Consider the following 18,827-nt stretch of genomic DNA (forward strand, 5'->3'; position numbering starts at 1 on the left):
AATATTTTAAAGCAACTCCTAGACATCATGTCATTTCAATCCTACATCCTTAAGTATGCAGCTCTAAAAAAATATGGACTTTTCTTATAACCACAATGTCATTATCACACCTATCAAAATTAAGATTAATTACTCTATAATCTAAAACCTAGGCCATATTCAAATTCCTCTAACTGACTCAAAAATATTTATTTATATTTTTTCAAATCAATATCCAAATAGGATTTTACACACTGCATGTGATCATTGTTAAGTTTCTTCTAATCATTTTTTTTGTTTTATTTTTATTTCTTCATATCATTCATTTGTTAAAGTGGGTCAGTTCTGTAGAATGTATCTCTTTATAGGTTTATCTGTTTGATTCCTTATAGTATTATTTATATTATTTCTCTGTTCCTCATATTGCCTATTAACTGGAAGTTTTCCATAATGGTGTGATTAGATTCAGTTCAACTTTTTTTTGAGATGAAGAAATCAAGGAACAAAGTATACTTGAGGCCTCTTGAAGAGCCAGTACTGTAGTCCACAGCTTCCTTTTGTACCTATATAGCTTTTCTCTGTCCCTGAAGACTATAGGAGACAGTGACATTGGTCTGGTTTTCAACTTCTTTCATAGCAGACTGAGCAGAACTTTATATTCCTCTGTCCCCAGGAAATAGGGGACCTCTTACTTATTCTGAGATAGCTTTCCTTGTCTCCACAGTGTTTTCCTTAACTGGGATCCCTCTACCACCTTACCGCCTATGCCTGACCCTACTCACCAAGTATCAGAAAAAAGCTCGTCAGAAGAGCACTTGTCCCACACTGTTTCTTACCCTTCAAGGGCAGAAGATCTGTGCAAGAATGGCTTCCATTCCTCAAGACAGGGGAAGTTCTACACAGCCAGAGGAGACTTGGCCAGGAAGGGAGCCTCAGCTCCAGGCATCTGCCTCACTATGAGCCTCGAGTCTGTCAGCATCCGGGAAATGGAGAGAGTGGATAAACAGCCCCATCGGATGGTGTCCCAGGGCTTAGCATCTCTGAGCCAATCAGCTAACAAGCTAAAGCCAAGGCATGAGCCAAAGACCCTCACCTCTACCACCCAGACCAGAAGAGCTAAGGGACTAGCAAACTCTGGCCAAACACAAGCTGCATGGAGAAAAGAAGGGAACCTTGGGAGCCACAAGGCTGCTAAGGGAGCCAGTTGCAGTTCCCTATATTCCTGTGGACCCAAGCGGGCAGCTGGATGTGGAAAGGTGACCAAGACTTTTCCAGCAGACTCCAAACCACCTTCTCCAAGCAGGGCATCAAAAAGGCATCAGAGGGTGCTGGCAGCTAGTGTCAGAGATGTTGCCAAAAGGTCATCTCATTTGCCTCGTGGCAGTCCTTTGAAGAGACAACACAGTTCAGGGGACATAGACACCATGGCCCCACTCACAGATTCCAGCCCAGTAGTGGATCGTGCAAGAGAAAAAGACAGTGATTTGTCTGACACAGATAGCAATTACTCAGTAGATTCTCTTTCCTGCGTCTATGCCAAAGCCCTGGCAGAGCCGCTGAAGCCAGAGGACCCTCAGGTGAAGAAGTGGGATCTTCCAGAGTCAGAGAACTCCAAAAGTGATGACAGCCAAATATCTGAAGACTCACTGGCTGAGAAGGGGTACCAAAACCCAAAAGACAGCCCAGGAGACAATCATCTCACCAATGACCATGGCCACCTTAGGACCAGAACTAGAGCCTCTGTGAGAGGTTTCACCATGCCCTCAGACAGTGTGCTACTTGCTCAAACTCACAGGAGCTTTTCCTTAGACAGCCTGATTGGTGCTGAGGAAGAACTGGGGGAAGATCAGCTAGAAGAGCCTTTCCTTGGTTCAGCTGATGAGATGCCCACAGAGACTTTTTGGCATCTGCAAAATTCTAGTCTGCCTGTAGTGGACCAGGAGGCAGTGTGCACACTTGGTCCCATCAACCATAGAACAGGAGCTAGGCTGGCTACCAACCTGCCAATGAGCAGTTCATTTTACCTTGATCCCCAGTTCCAGCCCCATTGTGAGCAGCCTGAGTCAGAAGTGGAGGCAAACTGCAATGAACAAGCTAACTCTCTCCAAGGCATGCAGCTTTCAAGAGAGAGCCCACTGATATCCATGGATTCCTGGTTTTCCTGTGACTCTAAGATCAATACCAGTAGCCCCACAGGAATTGCAAGTTCTTTATGTACAGGTCCTGATGTCCAGGAATTTCAGCCCTGTGGTGGGGAGAGGCCTGGATACTGGCTAGATACTGAAGAACTAAGTTCATCAGGTGCAGAAACACTCCTGCCATGTAGCTCCAAACCGCCCCAAGGCAGTGCTGAGATATCCTGCAATGCAAGAGATGAGTACACAACCTCTGCTTCTGATGTGTCTAAGCTGTCACTTTGGGGAACTCAAAGGCTTCTTCAACCAAGATCTGATGGCAACTGTCAGGGCAGAGGTATCCTTGACACAACCCAGCAGGGCAGCTCTGAAGCATCCCACAACTCTAATGTGTCAAGTGTGCTGGCTGCCTCTGCCACCTCATTCACTCATGTAGGCAGCACCCATGAAAGGGATTGGACTGCCCTTCAGCAGAGGTATCTCCTTGAACTCTCTCATCCTGTTTTAGAAGCCATAGGAGAACCCAAACTGTCTTTTCTCTGCCTGGAGGAAGACTCTGGTTCCTTGGGCCAAGCTTCTGGCAAAGGAGAAGATACTCTATTGACAGTTGGTTCTGGGGTATCTAGCAATTTGGGTTTCAACAACTTTTCAATCCATCTATCCAAAATCAGGCATTTGAAAGCAGAGAAAGAACAGGACAGTTTGAGTGCTAAGTTAGAAGGTACTTCAGATTTCTTTAGCACTAGTGAGAAAGAGGTGAGTTATAGTGGAACTTATTCAGCAGATATAGAATCATTGGCTTCTGAATCTACAAATGCACAGGTCTTTGCAGCAGAGAGCAAGATATCAAATTCCATGGAAGAAGCATGTGAAGTTAAACAGAACAACTTGGAAGAGTGTTTTCAAGGTAGCAGGAAACCTGAACTGATTACTTCCTCTGATGAGTATTTCTTCCAGAAGAATGCTTGTCACAATAATGTCACCATAGCCACCAAAGCAGACTGTTGGCCCCAAGGCTGGGCTCCTCTCAGGAAAAATAGTGCAGTTCAGCCAGGGCAGTTAAGTCACAACAGCCACCACCCCCAACAGGAAGAGATGGCAGATTGCCAGAAGGAAGTAGTTCGAAGACACACAAATGTTAACTTTGCCTTTCCGTCAGGTCCAGAGCTATACCTCCACTCTGCTCCCTGGAATCCTCTCCCATCTTCCTTGCAGCCACCTCCCTTGGAAACATTCTATGTGACAAAAAGCAGGGATGCCCTGACAGAAACTGCCTTAGAGATTCCAGCTTGCAGAGAAGTAAGGGTGCCTTCCCCACCACCCAGGGAAGCCTGGGGTTTTGGTCACAACCATCAAGCCCTCCAAAATCCTTATTTGAAGAATAATTTGCCAGTGCTGTTACAAAACCAGAATTCTAAGATTGCCTCATCTCAGCAGGTCATAGCAGAGAGGCCAGTTGATGTGAATACCAGGGAAGTTATCAGAGAATTAGGAAAATGCTCTGGAAGTATTAGAGAAGAAAACCATAATTCAGTTTACTTTTTTGTTGCTCAAGACAGACATTTTCTTCCTTCTACCAGCACAAAAGTGTGTGAATTTGAAAATCAAGTTGGAATTTTAAATAAAAAACTCCGTCTTCCAGCACTTAATGAGGGCAAAAAGACCACTGCGCAGTCCTCTTGCAGTGTTTCCTCAGACAGCTCTGAGCCTGGGAAGCCTCTCCTCCGCCTCTGTGAATCTGAGGCAGGTGGGGAAAAAGAGCAGGGTCAGAATGCAGTCCTAAGGCAGAGCCAGGCCTGTAATATGAACAGACAGTTTCCTTCTGGGGCCAGGTCTGATATCATATGTAAAACCATCAGTTTAGGCATTGAGAAGGACATGCCAAGGGAAACTGCTATTTCTGTACTGAAGTCCAGATCAGTACATCATAGAATAAGCAGCCCAGTAATAGTGGTCAAGGATGAGAGTCCAGCCCACAGGAGGGAAGGGAAGAATGAAATTGGCCTTCCTGGAAACGCTGTTCATCCCAAAGACAGCTTAGAAGAGTTTAAGCTTCCAGGGACAGAGTCTGCAAATGAAAGATTCCAGTCAGTTACATGCTCTCAGGAAAGAAACACCAGTGAATGCAAGGGCCTTGGAAAGTCACAAGAAATATTAAACCACAAAGAAGAACCTTCTGGAAAGAAACAGAATAAAAGCATGAACAGTGCTGATGAAATGACTAGGCTAATTAGGAGTGTAATGCTGCTGGAAAATGGCATCTTAGAAATTGAATCCAAGCAGAATAAGCAGCTTCATGCTTCCCCCTTACCAGGAAGCAGTAAGGAGTTTGTGTTGCAGGACCAGAAGGACCAGGAGAAGGCTGACTATGTCCTGAGACCAGGCAGCTCTGGAAACCATTTGTCCTTCAAGGATCAACCATCTTCTCCAAAACAGACATGTGATGTTATCTTTAGGGATAGTGAAGCTGGGGAAATGGAAGTTAACAGCAGCACTGAGAATGATCCTCATGTCCAGAAAATCAACCCAAGCCCCTTCAGGTTAAAGGAGTGTACACAAGAGAGTAAATTTGTGAGAGAGCACACCCACCCAGCTGGATTACTCGGACCTGCCAGGGACACATGTGATTCTTTAGGGACATGCACAGCTTGCCAAGAGTCCACCAACACTTCTCTTTACCCAAGGAGAATGAAAGCATTGGCTAGAGCTCTACCATTGTGGCCCAGGCCAGAGAGGTCTTCTGAGAATGATAGTGAGTTGGTAAAACCATCAGCAAGCCCCAAAGGGCAGCCTTGGGGCTTGGGAAATCTTCAGGAATTGGAGACTGTGAACGGTTTTCAGGAAAGCCAAAATGCTGAACACATAAGTACTTCTAAGCAAGAGGAGCCAAAAGCTCAAGGCAAAGTTGAAGAAATGGCTATGCAAAGGGGAGGAAGCCTACAGGAAAAACATAAAATGGCCTCATTGTCACAGAAACTTCCTAGTCCAAGCCAACTTTATATGGGCACATTATTCAGCCAGGAGACTGTCTGCCCATTACTGAGCCAGACAGACATCTCTACAGCTCCTTCCCACCAAGACCTGAATGCTGCCTTGCCCCTGAGTTATCCAAGGCTTCCAAGAAGCTGTCTTCACACACCTGAAACTATAGGCATCTCTTCAGTTGATTATGTGATGGATACCACAATGGTGAAAATTCACAAAAGTCCCTTGGTAACAGGAGTAGGGCATCAGGACCAGAATGGAGAGACCAGAAGCTGCAGCCCTCAGGGAAATGTTAGAGAGCGCTCCTATGTGGCACACACTGCTTGGTGTGTGTCTGCAATATCCATGGCCGCAGGATCTCATGGTCAGTCTGGTATACCAGAAAGTATTCCCCTGGAGACAGAGGACACGATATCAGCAAGCAATAGTACCCAAGACCAAGGAGAGGACCTCAGCATTCCCTGGATGAGTTTGAATACCTGGGAAGGTTTTGCTTCTGAAGCCGAGGCAGCTGTACAAAAAGAAGCAAGAACCAATTCCCTGAACAAGATTGCTAGCCAGCTTGAAAAGAGGGTCAGTGTCTCCTTAGAAGAGGATAATGATCAGAGTAGGGAGGCAAGGCAGAAGGCAGACAAGGAGGCTGAGAACCTCAGTGTTACCAGCGGTGCTTTTTTAGCACCTCTTTCTCGGCTGAGGGTGCCTAATCCAGAGGCCAAGCTGTTGGAGCCCTCTGTCCATATGTCCATGTGTTTTGCTATCTCAGAGGAGATCAGACAGGCAAAGACCCAGAGAAAGCAGCTTAATGACTTTGTGGCTGGGGGGATAATACTTCCTTATTATGAAACTTTACTAGAACCTGAATGTTCAAGGGCCACTGGCAGGCCTCAGTGTAAACAAATGGACCAGTCAGTACCAGACAGGACCAGGAATGAGGGTGAAGTACAGGGATTTCATGTGGCATCTCTACCTGCTGAGCTAGGACGTCTGTCAGTTGATGAGAGGAACCAGGTCATAACCCTCTCAGCAGACAGCTTTCAACCTCTGCCCAGCATTGAAACTGACAGAGGAACATGGCATCCCTTACAGGCTTCCTCTCAGCCTGCACCTGCTCTAGGCAAAAGACAGTGTACTGGAGAACTGAGACATTTCCTGGGAGCAGGTGAACAGTTCACACGTCACCCTAGTTCTTCTAGAGTCGTAGAGGAAAAGAGAGAAGCGATAAGACCAGCTTCCTCTGCTGATCCTTTGGCTTCTGACAGTCTTCTTTCTTCAGCAGCTGTGGAGAGAGACAGGAGGGTAAGATCAGAGAAAGTCGTGACTGCCTTATCTTCCCAGGTCCCTTGTGATGATCCTGGATTGATTCTGCATGGGCAAAATCAGCTACTCCCATGGGAGACTGCAGAAGGCATGCCCCTTAGCAGTCAGGACAGCAGTGCAGAGCACCAGGAACATAGAACTCTAGACACCACATATGGAGGAGGTTTAGGTAACTTCTTAGTGATCACACAGGAAGAAAAAACACCCCATTTTGAAAATCAGTCTGTGATCTGTGATGTTCAGAATTCTTCAGGTCTCTCAGGGCCTAAGCAAGATGATGTCCAAAGCTGTGAGGCTTCAGCTGGCTTAGAAGAAGGGAAAGCAAGTCCCAAACAAGGTATCATTCTACCTGGTGCCCCGAGGGTTGAACTGGAAGCTTCTGCACAGCAGTGTGTGAAGTGGAAGGGGAATGTTGGGTCTGGGCTGATGGAAGCCTGCAGGGGTGCCAGTGAACATCCCAGGCCAACTCCATTGCCAGATCAAAGACCTAGCCCAGATCCTGGGGGAGTCAGAGAGGAAGCTCCATGCAGATGCCCAAAGGAAACTTTAGATTGCCTCGTCTCCTCAGGGAGAATTAGAGGCAGCAGGAGTCTCAGCCCATCTAGAGGGGAAGAGAGCAGAACTCTTCCTTGCCAACATCTGTGCAGTTCTCAACCCATTGCTACTCATGCCTGTTCCCATTCCTCCACTTTACTGTGTTATAGAAATGCGGACCTGGGTAAGGCAACTTCCAAGGCTACCCCACATACTATCCATCCGCCTTGCATAGTACCTTCCAGGGCCTGTGAAATGGGTGAGAGAGGAGAGAGCTCTTCCGAAGAACCTGACATGCTCTTGTCATATGGTCTTGAGCCCAAAGGCATTAATATGGAATTTGGGCCAACAGACAACAACACTCTTAAGCCCTCCACTACGACCACTGTCCCATCTCTAGTTCAAGGCTACAGCTCTCCTTCTGCCCCTGATACGAGGACAAGTTCCCTCAGCCACTCAGCTGCTGATGGAAGCTCAAGGTCAGTAGACGGTCCTGAGAAAAAGGTTCCTGAGAAGAAAGTTAGCACAGAACTTGAGGCTGCCCTTTTCCCTGCAGGCATGTACCCTGAGCCACTGAGGAAGTTTCAGGATAGCTCAGTAGTTAGCCAAAATGCACAGATGTCTCAAACCAAGCCAGAACCACATGCAACAACTTGGGGCCTATACACCCTAAATTTAAGTGAAGGGTCTGTTGAGAGTGAGCTGGTGGTAGAGCCCCAGCATAGATGTTTGGAAAATACCATCAGATTCCTTTCAGAAAAGCCACAACTTTCCTCTGAGTTCAGGGATCACAGTTGTTTGGATCCCCAAGCCAAGTTTGTAGCAAAGTTAAATCATGTCTGCAGTCCCCAGGTTGATGGTTCTGGGGAGGAAGAAGAGCAGCAGAGAGACCAGGCTTCTGGTGGTGGCGAAGACCCTTACCAGAGCAGGAATCTCCCTGCTGCTGCTGATGGAGGCTTGGACGGCTGTCAGGTTGGAGATGTCGGGAGAAAGGAGGTTGCTTTGGCCAAGCCTCCTGTGTCTAAGACTTTCTCATCAGTCTTCAAAGACTCAGATGCTGTGCCCTTGGGGCAAAGTGAAGTACCACAGCCTGCTGCCCAGAGGCCTGGCCATCCCTCTGGCAGGGAGCAGCCAGCTCCCCACCAAAGATGCTCACTTCCTGTGATCGCAATCTTCTCTGGCCCCAAACACTCCAAGTGCTCCCTCAGACCACAGTTCTCCTTGATCAGCTCTTCTCGATCTCTTCAAGATCTGAACTTGAGTGTGGAGCCTCCTTCCCCTACAGACGAGGATTCAGAGGGGTCTAACAGATCATGGAACCCACATCCCAGGGGCTGTTCCTCAGGAAAGTCAGTGGCTAGAACCTCTCTGAAGGCTGAGGGCTGCAATCAAAAAGCCTCATCTAACTGGGACAATGGCACTGCTTATCACAGGCCCCTGAAACCTGCCACCCCTCCTTACCCAACATTTTCTGCTCACTCATGTATGCCAATCTCTGATTTCATGACCAGCTGGATGTCTGGTACTTTGGAACAGGCCTGGCAGGGAAAGCCAGAGAATTGGTGCTCTCAGGTGGACAAAGGAATGTTGCACTTTGGTTCCAGTGAAGTCAATCCCTTCATCCTGCCCTGGCGTCCAGAGGAGCCTGCACACGTCAGCTGGAAGCAATATGTGTTTGACAGTGCAGTTGATGTGTCCTGCAGCCAGAAACCTCAGGGCCCGATACCATCAAATGTGGCCTGGTGCTCCAGCATGGACAATGGCCTGGAAGATCAGAACTCCCCATTACACTCCCACCTCAGTACCTATGCCAATACTCGGGACCTGTCAAGTACATGTAGCAGCATTGAGAATGCCCAAGGTTCAAATGAGGCCTGGAAAGTACGGAGTTCCTCGTTTGCTTCGGGGGACCCCCAAGTCCTGATCAGCTCTGAAGGAGCAGCTCCCACTTCGGGTCTCGTCAAGAGACCCCAGGTCAAGAGCCCCCCTGATGAAGCAGGGTGTTTGAGGAATGAGCTCCTCTTGGCTGAAGGAAGTGCTGCAACTCCAGTGGGTGAGATTATGATGCTGTATCCTTCAGAGGCAGGCTGTCCTGGGGGGCAGGCCAGAATGAACACCTTTGAGCAGGCCACACAGACCCTGGGCTGCACACTCCATTGGAGCTGTGCCGATGTCTCCTCTGCTCAGCCTGAAGTCAGTGCAACGTCAGCCTCTGATCTGGCCTCATGGGTCAGTATGCACAACCTGTCTCTCCACCTGTCACAGCTCCTGCACAGTACTTCGGAGCTGCTCGGGAGTCTCTCCCAGCCAAGTGTAGCTAAAAAAGAGCAGAACATCAAGAAGGACGCTCCCAATGAGGCCCCACAGGCCATTATGATTGACAGCTCTACTCAGACCACTGTGGATAAGGGCAGCCAGACTGACTTGGCCTCAGCCCCCCTGCACCTCCAGTCCCCAGAGGCTAAACCTCAGGAAGTCAGTATGATCCTTGAAGTGCTGGGCTCAGATATCTTGACCAGGTCTCAAGAAAAGGGAGATGTCCCAGAGGTACTTAAGAAGAGAGAGGCAGAGGAAACAGCATGGAAAATGGCAGAGCCCCCAGATCTTCAGGAAGAAAGCACCCATTGCAGGCCTCAGAGCGCTCCTATACCCTCATCTCACTTGAGGTTTGAGAAACCCCTTAGGCAGAAACTTCCTTCTGTGAGCCCCCCGGGTTCTCCTGATGCTTCCCTGCTGCCCAGCTCCCAGCTGGAGGAAACTTCTTGCCTGGTTGTCAGCAGCCCCAGCCTCTCTCACTTTCCAGGGCTCTTCCCCAATCCTTCAGAGACCATCAGGGAGCATAGGGTCCAGAAGCTGGGCCCCACAAGTGCCTTGTTGGTGGACAGGGCTTCCTCCCCAATCCTCACACTTAGTGCCAGCACCCAAGAGTCAGGTCTACCCCTAGGCTCTTTGACTCTCATTGCACCCTCAGCTCCCCCTCTTGAAGGCCACCAGAAGCTTGACTCCAGCCCAGACTTTCCTGTTGGTGCCTCAAAACCTCTAGTGGAAAATTATTCTCAAACCACTGATGAATCAGGTGGCTCCCAGAGAGTTCAGGCTCTGGATGGAGGAGGCAGAAGTCCCTTAGAAAGGAGTGGTGGGAGGTCCTCTGTTGAGTTAAGCTTCCCACACAGCCTACAGCAGAGCTCAGAACTCCAAGTTAATTTCTTAGGGCAGCCCCATAAGCAGCTTCAGCCTCGGACCACCACCAGGGTTCAAAGCAGACTGTCGCCTCCACCACTGAGGCACAAGAGTCAGAGGCTGGCCAGCAGCTTTGTGCCTGAGGATATGGCTTCTCCAGAGCATGGCCCACTGAGCAGTAGGGGGCCAAGTCTATGGCAGATCAGTACAGAAAATGGGGGTTCAGCATCTCCAAGGGAGCCACAACCCACTCTGGACCTTTCTTCTTCATGGGGAGGCCTCCAGCACCTCAGCCCCTGCCCTATCTCCAAGTTGACCGATAGTGCAGGGCTCCGAGGTTCCACCTTGGGCCCACCTCAGTCCTGCCACCCTGAGGGACTGTTGTACTCTAGTTCCCAGATGTGCATAGCCTCTGAGCCCCAGCTTCACAGCCTGAGGGACCTCCCAGTTCATAACAAATTTAGAAACTGGTGTGGGATTCAGGATGCCTCTCCTAGGGGGATGGGTGTGGCTGAGGAACTGGGGGTCACCTGTGATCTCAGCTCTGGAGAGCAGGGAAGGAGACCCCTACAACCTCCCAATGACCAGAGTCAGTATCCTGATTGGTCCCAGAGGGAGCAGATGCCCCTCCAATTTGGGGCCCAGAACCTCTCACTCAGCATGGAACTCACAGAAGCAAAACTGCACCATGGCTTTGGGGAGACAGATGCCCTGCTTCAGGTGCTGCAGAGTGGGACAGGGGAGGCGCTTGCTCCTGATGAACCTGTGCTGTCTACCTGGGAGGAGCTCTATGCTCGGTAAGGGCCCACAGCCTGAGGTTGGGAGGGAAAAGGTTGGGGCTAAGAGGAAAGAGAACCTGAGAAAGCTAATAGCTGGCTGTTCCCTCTGCCCTTGCTCATCTCTGGCATTTTCCAGGGGTCAGAGATAGAACTTAAGGTGAAGGACCTTCAGGGCCAGCTTCAGTGAATCAATCATGTTTTGTCCAGGCAAAAAAAAGCCATAGAGACCCTCAGGAGAGAGCGGGCTGAGCAACTTCAGAACTCCCACCGGACACGAAGCTTCAGCCCCCAGAAACAACTGAACCTCCTGCCCAACAGGGATCTCCCCACCTGGGACCTCGACTTGCCCAGCAGGCGCCGAGAATACCTACAGCAACTGAGGAAAGATGTTGTGGAGACTACCAGGCGAGAGTTGGACTTAGAACCCTGCAGGGAGCAGGCTCTGTGGAAGGGAGGGGATTGTGGAGATCAGGGACTGGAGTTTTAGCATTCTGGAGGGTCCTCAATGCCTTTGGACAAGTGGAGATGGATGTGGGAAACGGGGGCAAATGGAAAGAAGAGGATATAGGAGGGAGTCATGGGACAGAGAGAAGTCATGGGAAAGGAGGGACATGCTTAGCACGTCTGCAGGCCTGGGTTTCAGAATGGCCTGTTCCTCTCTGTCCAGCAGCCTCTCCTGAGGATGTAAAATCAAACTCAAGGACCCAGTGGACAAAGGGAGGATGGGTCTTTCAAGAAGGTGGTTAAGTTAGCCTGGGGTGGGAAGGCCCAGGGCTGTCACTCATCCCCCATGTTAGAAGGTATCTTAACACCCTGTGGTCTTCCTCAGGAGCCAAGAGTCAAGGTCTGCTCGCCCACCCTCTGGCATAGAGCTGATGCTTCGAGACTACCAGCGGGCCCGTGAGGAGGCCAAGGTGGAAATTGCCCGAGCCCGGGACCGACTGCAGGAGCGGACTGAACAAGAGAAGCTAAGAATCCGCCAGCAGATCATTTCTCAGCTGCTGAGGGTGGGGAGTGGGGTGAACCTCTGATTTCAGGATAGGTCTAGAGCCTGGTGCAGACCTCAGACTGGGTCAGCCTTCACTGTGGCTGCCTTTGAGTCTTAGGACATAACATTTAGAGGAGGGCATGGGATTCCTGGTGCCAGCTCAAAGCTGGGCTCACTTTCTGTTTACACTGTTTCTTTACACCCTCATCAGACCAGCTCTTGTGCCCAGGCTAGACTCTGGGAAGAAGAGGCTTTGGCGTGTGATGGGGAAGAGTGAAGAGCAATGGCTTTGGGAAGGCACAGGGTGTGAGGCCGAGGTCGGGAGACACTGGGAAATGTTTGATGGGAGCTGTGGAGGTGGGAAGGGAAAGTGTGCATAGTGAGGCTGCATCAGAAGCTGGTTGATAAGGATCTGTCCTTTCCAGGAAGAAGAAAAACTACACACCCTGGCCAACTCCAGTTCCCTGTGCACCAGCTCCAACGGAAGCCTCTCTGGCATCACCTCTGGCTACAATAGCAGCCCAGCCTTGTCAGGGCAGCTCCAGTCCCCAAACAGTGTGGTGAGTGGGCAGATGTTGACAAGGAGCCAGGGTCCAGGATTGCTGAGGCGAGAGTTTGGGCAGCAGGTGACGCCTCCTGCAGGCCTCTGCTGACACGAGCCTTTCTCATGTGCTGTGGCCTTTGGTCTTCCCTTTAGTTCTGTCTCCCTGTCCTTACGTTTATTCATTTGTTCAACAAATGTTTATATTATAGCATTATTTTAGAATACAGCAGTGAGTAAAACTGTTCTTAGACTGTTAGAAGGATAAATATTATTTTATGATTACTTAATTATTGTTGCAATAAGTTATTTGACGAAGAGGTGATAAGCCAGCATAAAACAGGGGGTCTGACCTTGTCTGAAAGGTCAGTAAAGATATTCTGAAGAATGTGTTTAAACTGAGACAGGAAGGATGAGAGGTAGTTAACTCAGTGAAAACTTAGTGGTGCTGGTGTTGGGAGAGATGTGGGCACATGCAAGGACTTGAGGAAGGGAGAGTTTGAGGAGCTAAATGAAGGCTAGTGTGGCTGGAATATAAAGAGTGAGATGGGAGCATGAGATGAGAAAGTACTAGAAAAAGTCAAATCATGTAGATTACATTGAGAATTCTGGGTCTTTTTCAATCTTTCTGATCATCTTACTTCCCAAAAGTCATAGGAAGCTTTTAACTAGGGGAGTAGAATGATTGGATTGCAAGAAAGGAAGCAATAAAGAGACATGGTATATGACTGTGGCAAAGTTGGGTGAGAGATAATGTTTGCTGGTTTATGGCACTGCCCGTGGAGATGAACACATGCAGATGCAATGAAGAGAGAGCGTCAACAGGACTGGGTGACTGGTTGGAGGTTGGAGGGAGGAGTCAGCTACCTCACACATTTTTTAATTCAGCAACAGAGAGGGTGGTAATGTCAACACTGACAAAGAACACTAGAGAAGGACCAGGTTTTGTGGGGAAGATCATGAGTTTAGATTTATACTTACTGGGTTGAAGGTGCCTGTGAGAAGTCCAGGTGGAGCAGTTGGAATCAGGTAGGCAATTGGAAATACATATCTGGAGCTTAGAGATAAGATCTGGTGGGAGATAAACATTTGAAATCCATTTTATAATAAAATGTCATATAGTAAAAAATAAATAATATTCAAGCAATAACAAAGGACATGTAATATCAGGTGCTTTTTTGAGTCTTCTACTTGCCTTCCCCAGAAGCAATCATCTATCACAGTTTGGTGTATCTTTCCAGAGATATTCTGTGCATCTATAAGAATATGTATCTTTTTGTAAAGCTCATGATTGGAAGCATACTGTACCGACATTGTCACTTTGCTTTTGTCCCTTAAAAATATGTTTTGGATATGATTGCATATCATTGAATCCAGTGCTGACTCATTTTTTTTAAAAGCTGAATAGTGTGTCTTTTTTTCCTTTTATTGTATTTTTCTTGTGTTATTTTTGTATAGATAATATATTCAAATAGTAAAAAAAGCAAAAAATATATACAGGTATATATGGAAATACCCATCCCTGATCCAAACTACCTAGTCCTTCTCCCTCACTTCACCTAAGAAAAGCAGTGTCTTTTGGGGGGGGGGAGATCCTCCTGGAGGGCTTCATGCATTTAAAATAAAGCATGTTATGTCACTTTTCTATACCTTGTTATTTTTTTGCTCAGTGTATCTTGGGAGTTCTTTCTATTTGAGTACATAGAGAGCTTTCTCATTTTTTTCATTACTGCATAACATCCCATTGTAGAGATGCATTGTAATTTATTTAACCAGTCCTCCAACTCGAATTGTTTTCAATATTGTGCTGTTATCAACAGTGTTGTAGTGAATAACTTTGTGAATATGTTGTTTCATATTGTGCACATAAATCTGTGGGATAGATTTCCAGAAGTAGACTTGTACAAAGAGTATATGCATTTTAAATTTTGATAGATATTAACAAAATTTTCCAGATGTATTAATTTATACTCCCACTAGCAATAGATGAGAATCTCCCTTACCCCACACAGCAACATGTTATCAAATGTTTGGGTTTTTTGCTGAAGAATATCTCATTTTTCCCATACGATTAAGTATTTTTATTTCCTTTTTCATGAGTAATCCGCTCATATCCTTTGCTCATTTTTGTTTTTTCTTACCAATTTCTGAGAGTTCTTTATATATTAGCAAGAATAGCCCTTTGTGTGATACGAATTATAAATATATATATATATATTTTTTTTTTTAAAAGATGACCGGTAAGGGGATCTTAACCCTTGACTTGGTGTTGTCAGCACCACGCTCACCCAGTGAGCTAACTGGCCATCCCTATATGGGATCCGAACCCGGGGCCTTGGTGTTATCAGCACCACACTCTCCCGAGTGAGCCACGGGCCGGCCCACGAATTATAAATATTGATATGAATTATAAATATTTTCTCCCAGTGCTTTATTTTCTTTTGACTTTGCTTATTGTGTTTCAGGTCATTCAGAAAGATTCGTTTATCAGTTTTCCTTTTACAGTGTCTGTGTTCTGAATAATAATTAGAAATACATTTTCCATTCCAAAATTATAAAGAATTTCTCCCATGGTTTCTTCTAGAACTACTGTGGTTCTATATTTTATATTTAAGTCTCTCTTTATTCATTTGGAATTATTTTGATATGTAATATGGGGTGAGGGTCCAACGTTATTCTTTGCAGATGGCTATCCAGTTATCCCTGTAATGCTTAGTAGATAGTTCGTTTTTTCCTCACCAGTCTAAGGTGTCCCCTTTCTCTGTACAAAGGCTTAGAATAGATTTTACTCTCTAGTAGCATCAGTCCTCCTCCTACCCTCATTGCTCTTCTTTTTCTGAGCTTTTCCAGATATTCTTTCTTGTTTATTTTTTATATGAAATTTAGGATTAGCTTGTCTAGTTTAATTATAAAAATGTGTTAGTATTTTTAATGGTATCATATAAATTTATAGATTGACTTTGGGAGGAATCACATCTTCTACCATGGAATTTCCTAACCAAGAACATAGTAGGTTCAAGCCTTCTTTTTATGTTTTTGAAGTATTCTCCACAAATCTCACATTTCTTAGATTTATTCCTAAGATTTTTCTTTTTTGTTGCTATTATAAATAGGTTTTTCTCTTCCTTTATGTCTTTTATCTGATTGTTATTTTGTGTGTATGAAAGCTATTGATACTCTTTACTGGCCAGCCACCAAAAAAAAAAAGAGAGAGAGAGAGCTGTTGATTGCCATGTATCAGTTATGTGTCTGTGTTGCATTTTGGTTGATTCTCTAGATCTGCATTATCTAATACAGTAGTCACTAATACATAAAGCTATCTTAATTTAAATGTAATTTAATTAAAATTAAAACATTTGTTTCAAATCACACCACATTTCACATGCTCAGTGACCACATGTGGCTTGTGGCTATCATATTGGATAGCCCTTCTCCAGATTTTTTCAGGTATACAGTTACATCATCTGCAAATAATGACCATTTTACCATTTCCTTTCCAATTTTTGTACTCCTATTTTCTTCTTTTCTAACTGCATTAACTAGTATCCCCAGTACATGACAGTGAACATCCTTGTTTTATTTCAGGCTTTTTTGTTTGTTTGTTTGTTTGTTTATTGTCAGCTGGCTGGTAAGGGGATCCAAACCTTTGATCGTGGTGTTACCAGCAACAAGTTCTGACCAAGTAAGCTAACCAACCAGCCCTATCCAGGCTTTAGTGGGAATGCTTCTATAGTTTCTTCATTTAAGTTTGACACTAACTTTTGAGTTGGTAGATCTATTTTGCAATACTACAAAAGTATTCATCTATTCATATTTTATAGAGTATTCTTATCCAGAATGGATATTTCAGAGTCTGTGGAGATAGCCATTTTATTTATTTATTTATTTATTTATTTATTTATTTATTTATGAGCTAATGTGGAACCATTCTTGCATTCCTGGAATTAATCCTATAATACATTGTATATTTATGCATATGATGTATTTTGATTTTTTTTTTTAATGTACTGTTGGAGTCTTGCTAATATTTAGGATTTTGCATCAGTATTTGAATTTTTTCTGTAGTTTTTGGTTTTGTGATATATTTCAGGTTTTGATATCAATGTTATACTCTTTTTACAGAAAAGAAAGGCAAAAATTTTCTTTCTTTTTCAATGTTCAGAAATAGTTAACAAAAGTAATGGAAACTTTTACCTGTTAGAAATTTGAAAACCAGATGTTACCAGATGTTGGCAGGACTTTGGGGATATAGGAACCCTTATAGGTTCCTGTGACCCAACAGTGCTTGCATAAGCTAGGAGAGAACATGTGTGGAATTGTTTGTTAAAGCATTATTTGATGTGGCAAATTACTACTTGTAAATTAAACAATATATACACAAAAAACTATGTATATACAAAACAGTCACTTTTTTGCAAGAATACATACAAATAAAAAGCTATACTCTTGTGGGTGGGTGCATGGGTGGGTGGTAGTAGGAAGTGGGGACGAAAGTTTGAAAATTTTTTAGAATTGTTTAATCTTTTAAAGTTTGGTATAATTGTCCTGTGAAACAGACAAAGCCTGGTGTTTTAGAGAGGGATTTGATCTTTGAAAAGTTTCTTCAATAGAAAATGGTCTATTGATATCAGGGGTTGGCAGACTTTGGCCAGATCTGGTCTGCTTACTGTCTTTGTAGATAAAGTTTTACTGGAACACAGTCTTGCTCGTTCATTCACACTACCATGGCAGAGTTGAGTAGCTGCAGCTACTCAAATGGCCCACAAAGCCTTAAATATTTAGTATCTAGCCTTTTACAGAAATTTTGCCAACCCCTGGCTTAGATTTTTCGTCTCTTCTACAGTCAGTTTTGATTCTAACTTGTTGATTTCTGCTTTTATTTTTATTAATTTCCTTTTCCTGTGATAGTTTCTCAGTCTTTCCTTATCTCATAGTCAGTAATTGTGTAGAATGTGTTTGTTTGTCTGCTGTTTTCTCATGATTAGAAAACATTATACATTTTTGGCAAGAATACCATGGAAGTGATGTGCCCTTCCTTCTCAATTTGGGTTGACAGATAAAGCAAAGAAAAATACAGGATGTCAGTTAAATTAGAATTTTAGTGAGACAACAAATAGTTATGGAGTGTAAGTATGTCCCATGCAGTGCTTTTATAATTAATAAGTATCTTGGGAGAGATACTTTGAGCCTATTTGATTATCCTATTTTTTCAGCAAACTTTTATTCACTAATTTTAGCATCTTTGATATATCTTGTTTGTAAAAATTATTACTGTGTTATCAGAACTTACTGACAATTAGTGTCACTAAAGTTGGTATACAACCCCCACTGCTCAAACTTTTATTCACTAATTTTAGCATCTTTGATATATCTTGTTTGTAAAAATTATTACTGTATTATCAGAACTTACTGACAATTAGTGCCACTAAAGTTGGTATACAACCCCCACTGCTAAAAAAAAATATTAGCTGGCTTAAAAAATATATAACTGTGGTGTATTAATGGAAATTTTGTATTTCTCTCATTTCTTCTACATTTATTAATTGGAACTTTTCTGTAAGGAAGTGCTATCCCTTCTTCCCCCATTGATTTGATTTATTCGGTGACTTAATTTTTCAGTTTATTTAATTCTTTCAGTTTATATTTATAAGTATTTTATTCTGTGGGTTATAATTCAGTACAGTACTATGACTATTAATTGTTCAAATTGTTTCGGCCTTAGTCATTTGGAGTTCTTTCAGCTTGTGTCCTGTGTTCTTTTGACATGCACCACCCTTTTTTAAGTGCTTCCTTACTTTAATTCATTTTGTTGTTGTTGTTAAAATTCATTGGCTTTTAGTATATTCACAGAATTGTGCATCCATCACCACAGTCAATTTTAGAACATTTTAATTACCTCAAAAAGAAACCCCATGCCATTAGTTTTCAATCTCCAAACCCAGCATCCCCCAGCCCGAGGTAGCCACTAATCTATTTTTTGTTTGTGGATTTGCCTAGTCTGGACATTTCATATAAGTGGAATCATACAATATGTGGTCCTTTTTGATTGGCTTCTTTCTCTTAGCATAATTTTTTCAGGAGTGTGTTGGCTCCCTAGGATTGCCATAGCAAATTACTACAAACAGGGAGGCTTAAAACAACAGAAATTTATTCTTTCATAGTTCTGGAGGCCAGAAGTCTGAAATCATGGTGTCAGTGGGGCCATGCTCCCTCAGAAAGCTCCTGGGGGTAGAATCTATTCCGTGCCTCTCTCCCAGCTTCTGGTGGTTGCCAACAATTTTTGGCATTCTTTGGCTTGCAGCTGCATCACTCCAATCTCTGCCTCTGTATTCACATGGCATTCTTGCGGTGTGTGTCTGTAACCATGTGTCTTCACACGGCCTTCTTCT

At 44.7% G+C, this 18,827-nt stretch overlaps 1 protein-coding gene across 1 annotated transcript in view; it reads left to right on the forward strand.

Annotated features, from left to right (window-relative positions):
- STARD9 (StAR-related lipid transfer (START) domain containing 9) overlaps positions 1-12,638 on the forward strand; it is a 119,017-nt gene extending 106,379 nt beyond the window's left edge. Inside the window, exons 24-27 of the mRNA XM_008585248.1 lie at positions 704-10,927; positions 11,117-11,314; positions 11,739-11,916; positions 12,323-12,638. Of these exons, the coding sequence (XP_008583470.1) occupies positions 704-10,927; positions 11,117-11,314; positions 11,739-11,916; positions 12,323-12,550 (10,828 nt within the window). The 3' untranslated portion in view covers positions 12,551-12,638. The remainder of the gene's footprint in view (positions 1-703; positions 10,928-11,116; positions 11,315-11,738; positions 11,917-12,322) is intronic.
- Positions 12,639-18,827: the final 6,189 nt, after the last annotated feature.

The sequence above is a fragment of the Galeopterus variegatus genome, unplaced genomic scaffold (genome assembly GCF_000696425.1).
Source record: "Galeopterus variegatus unplaced genomic scaffold, G_variegatus-3.0.2 Scaffold3504, whole genome shotgun sequence".
Taxonomy (NCBI): Eukaryota; Metazoa; Chordata; class Mammalia; order Dermoptera; family Cynocephalidae; genus Galeopterus; species Galeopterus variegatus.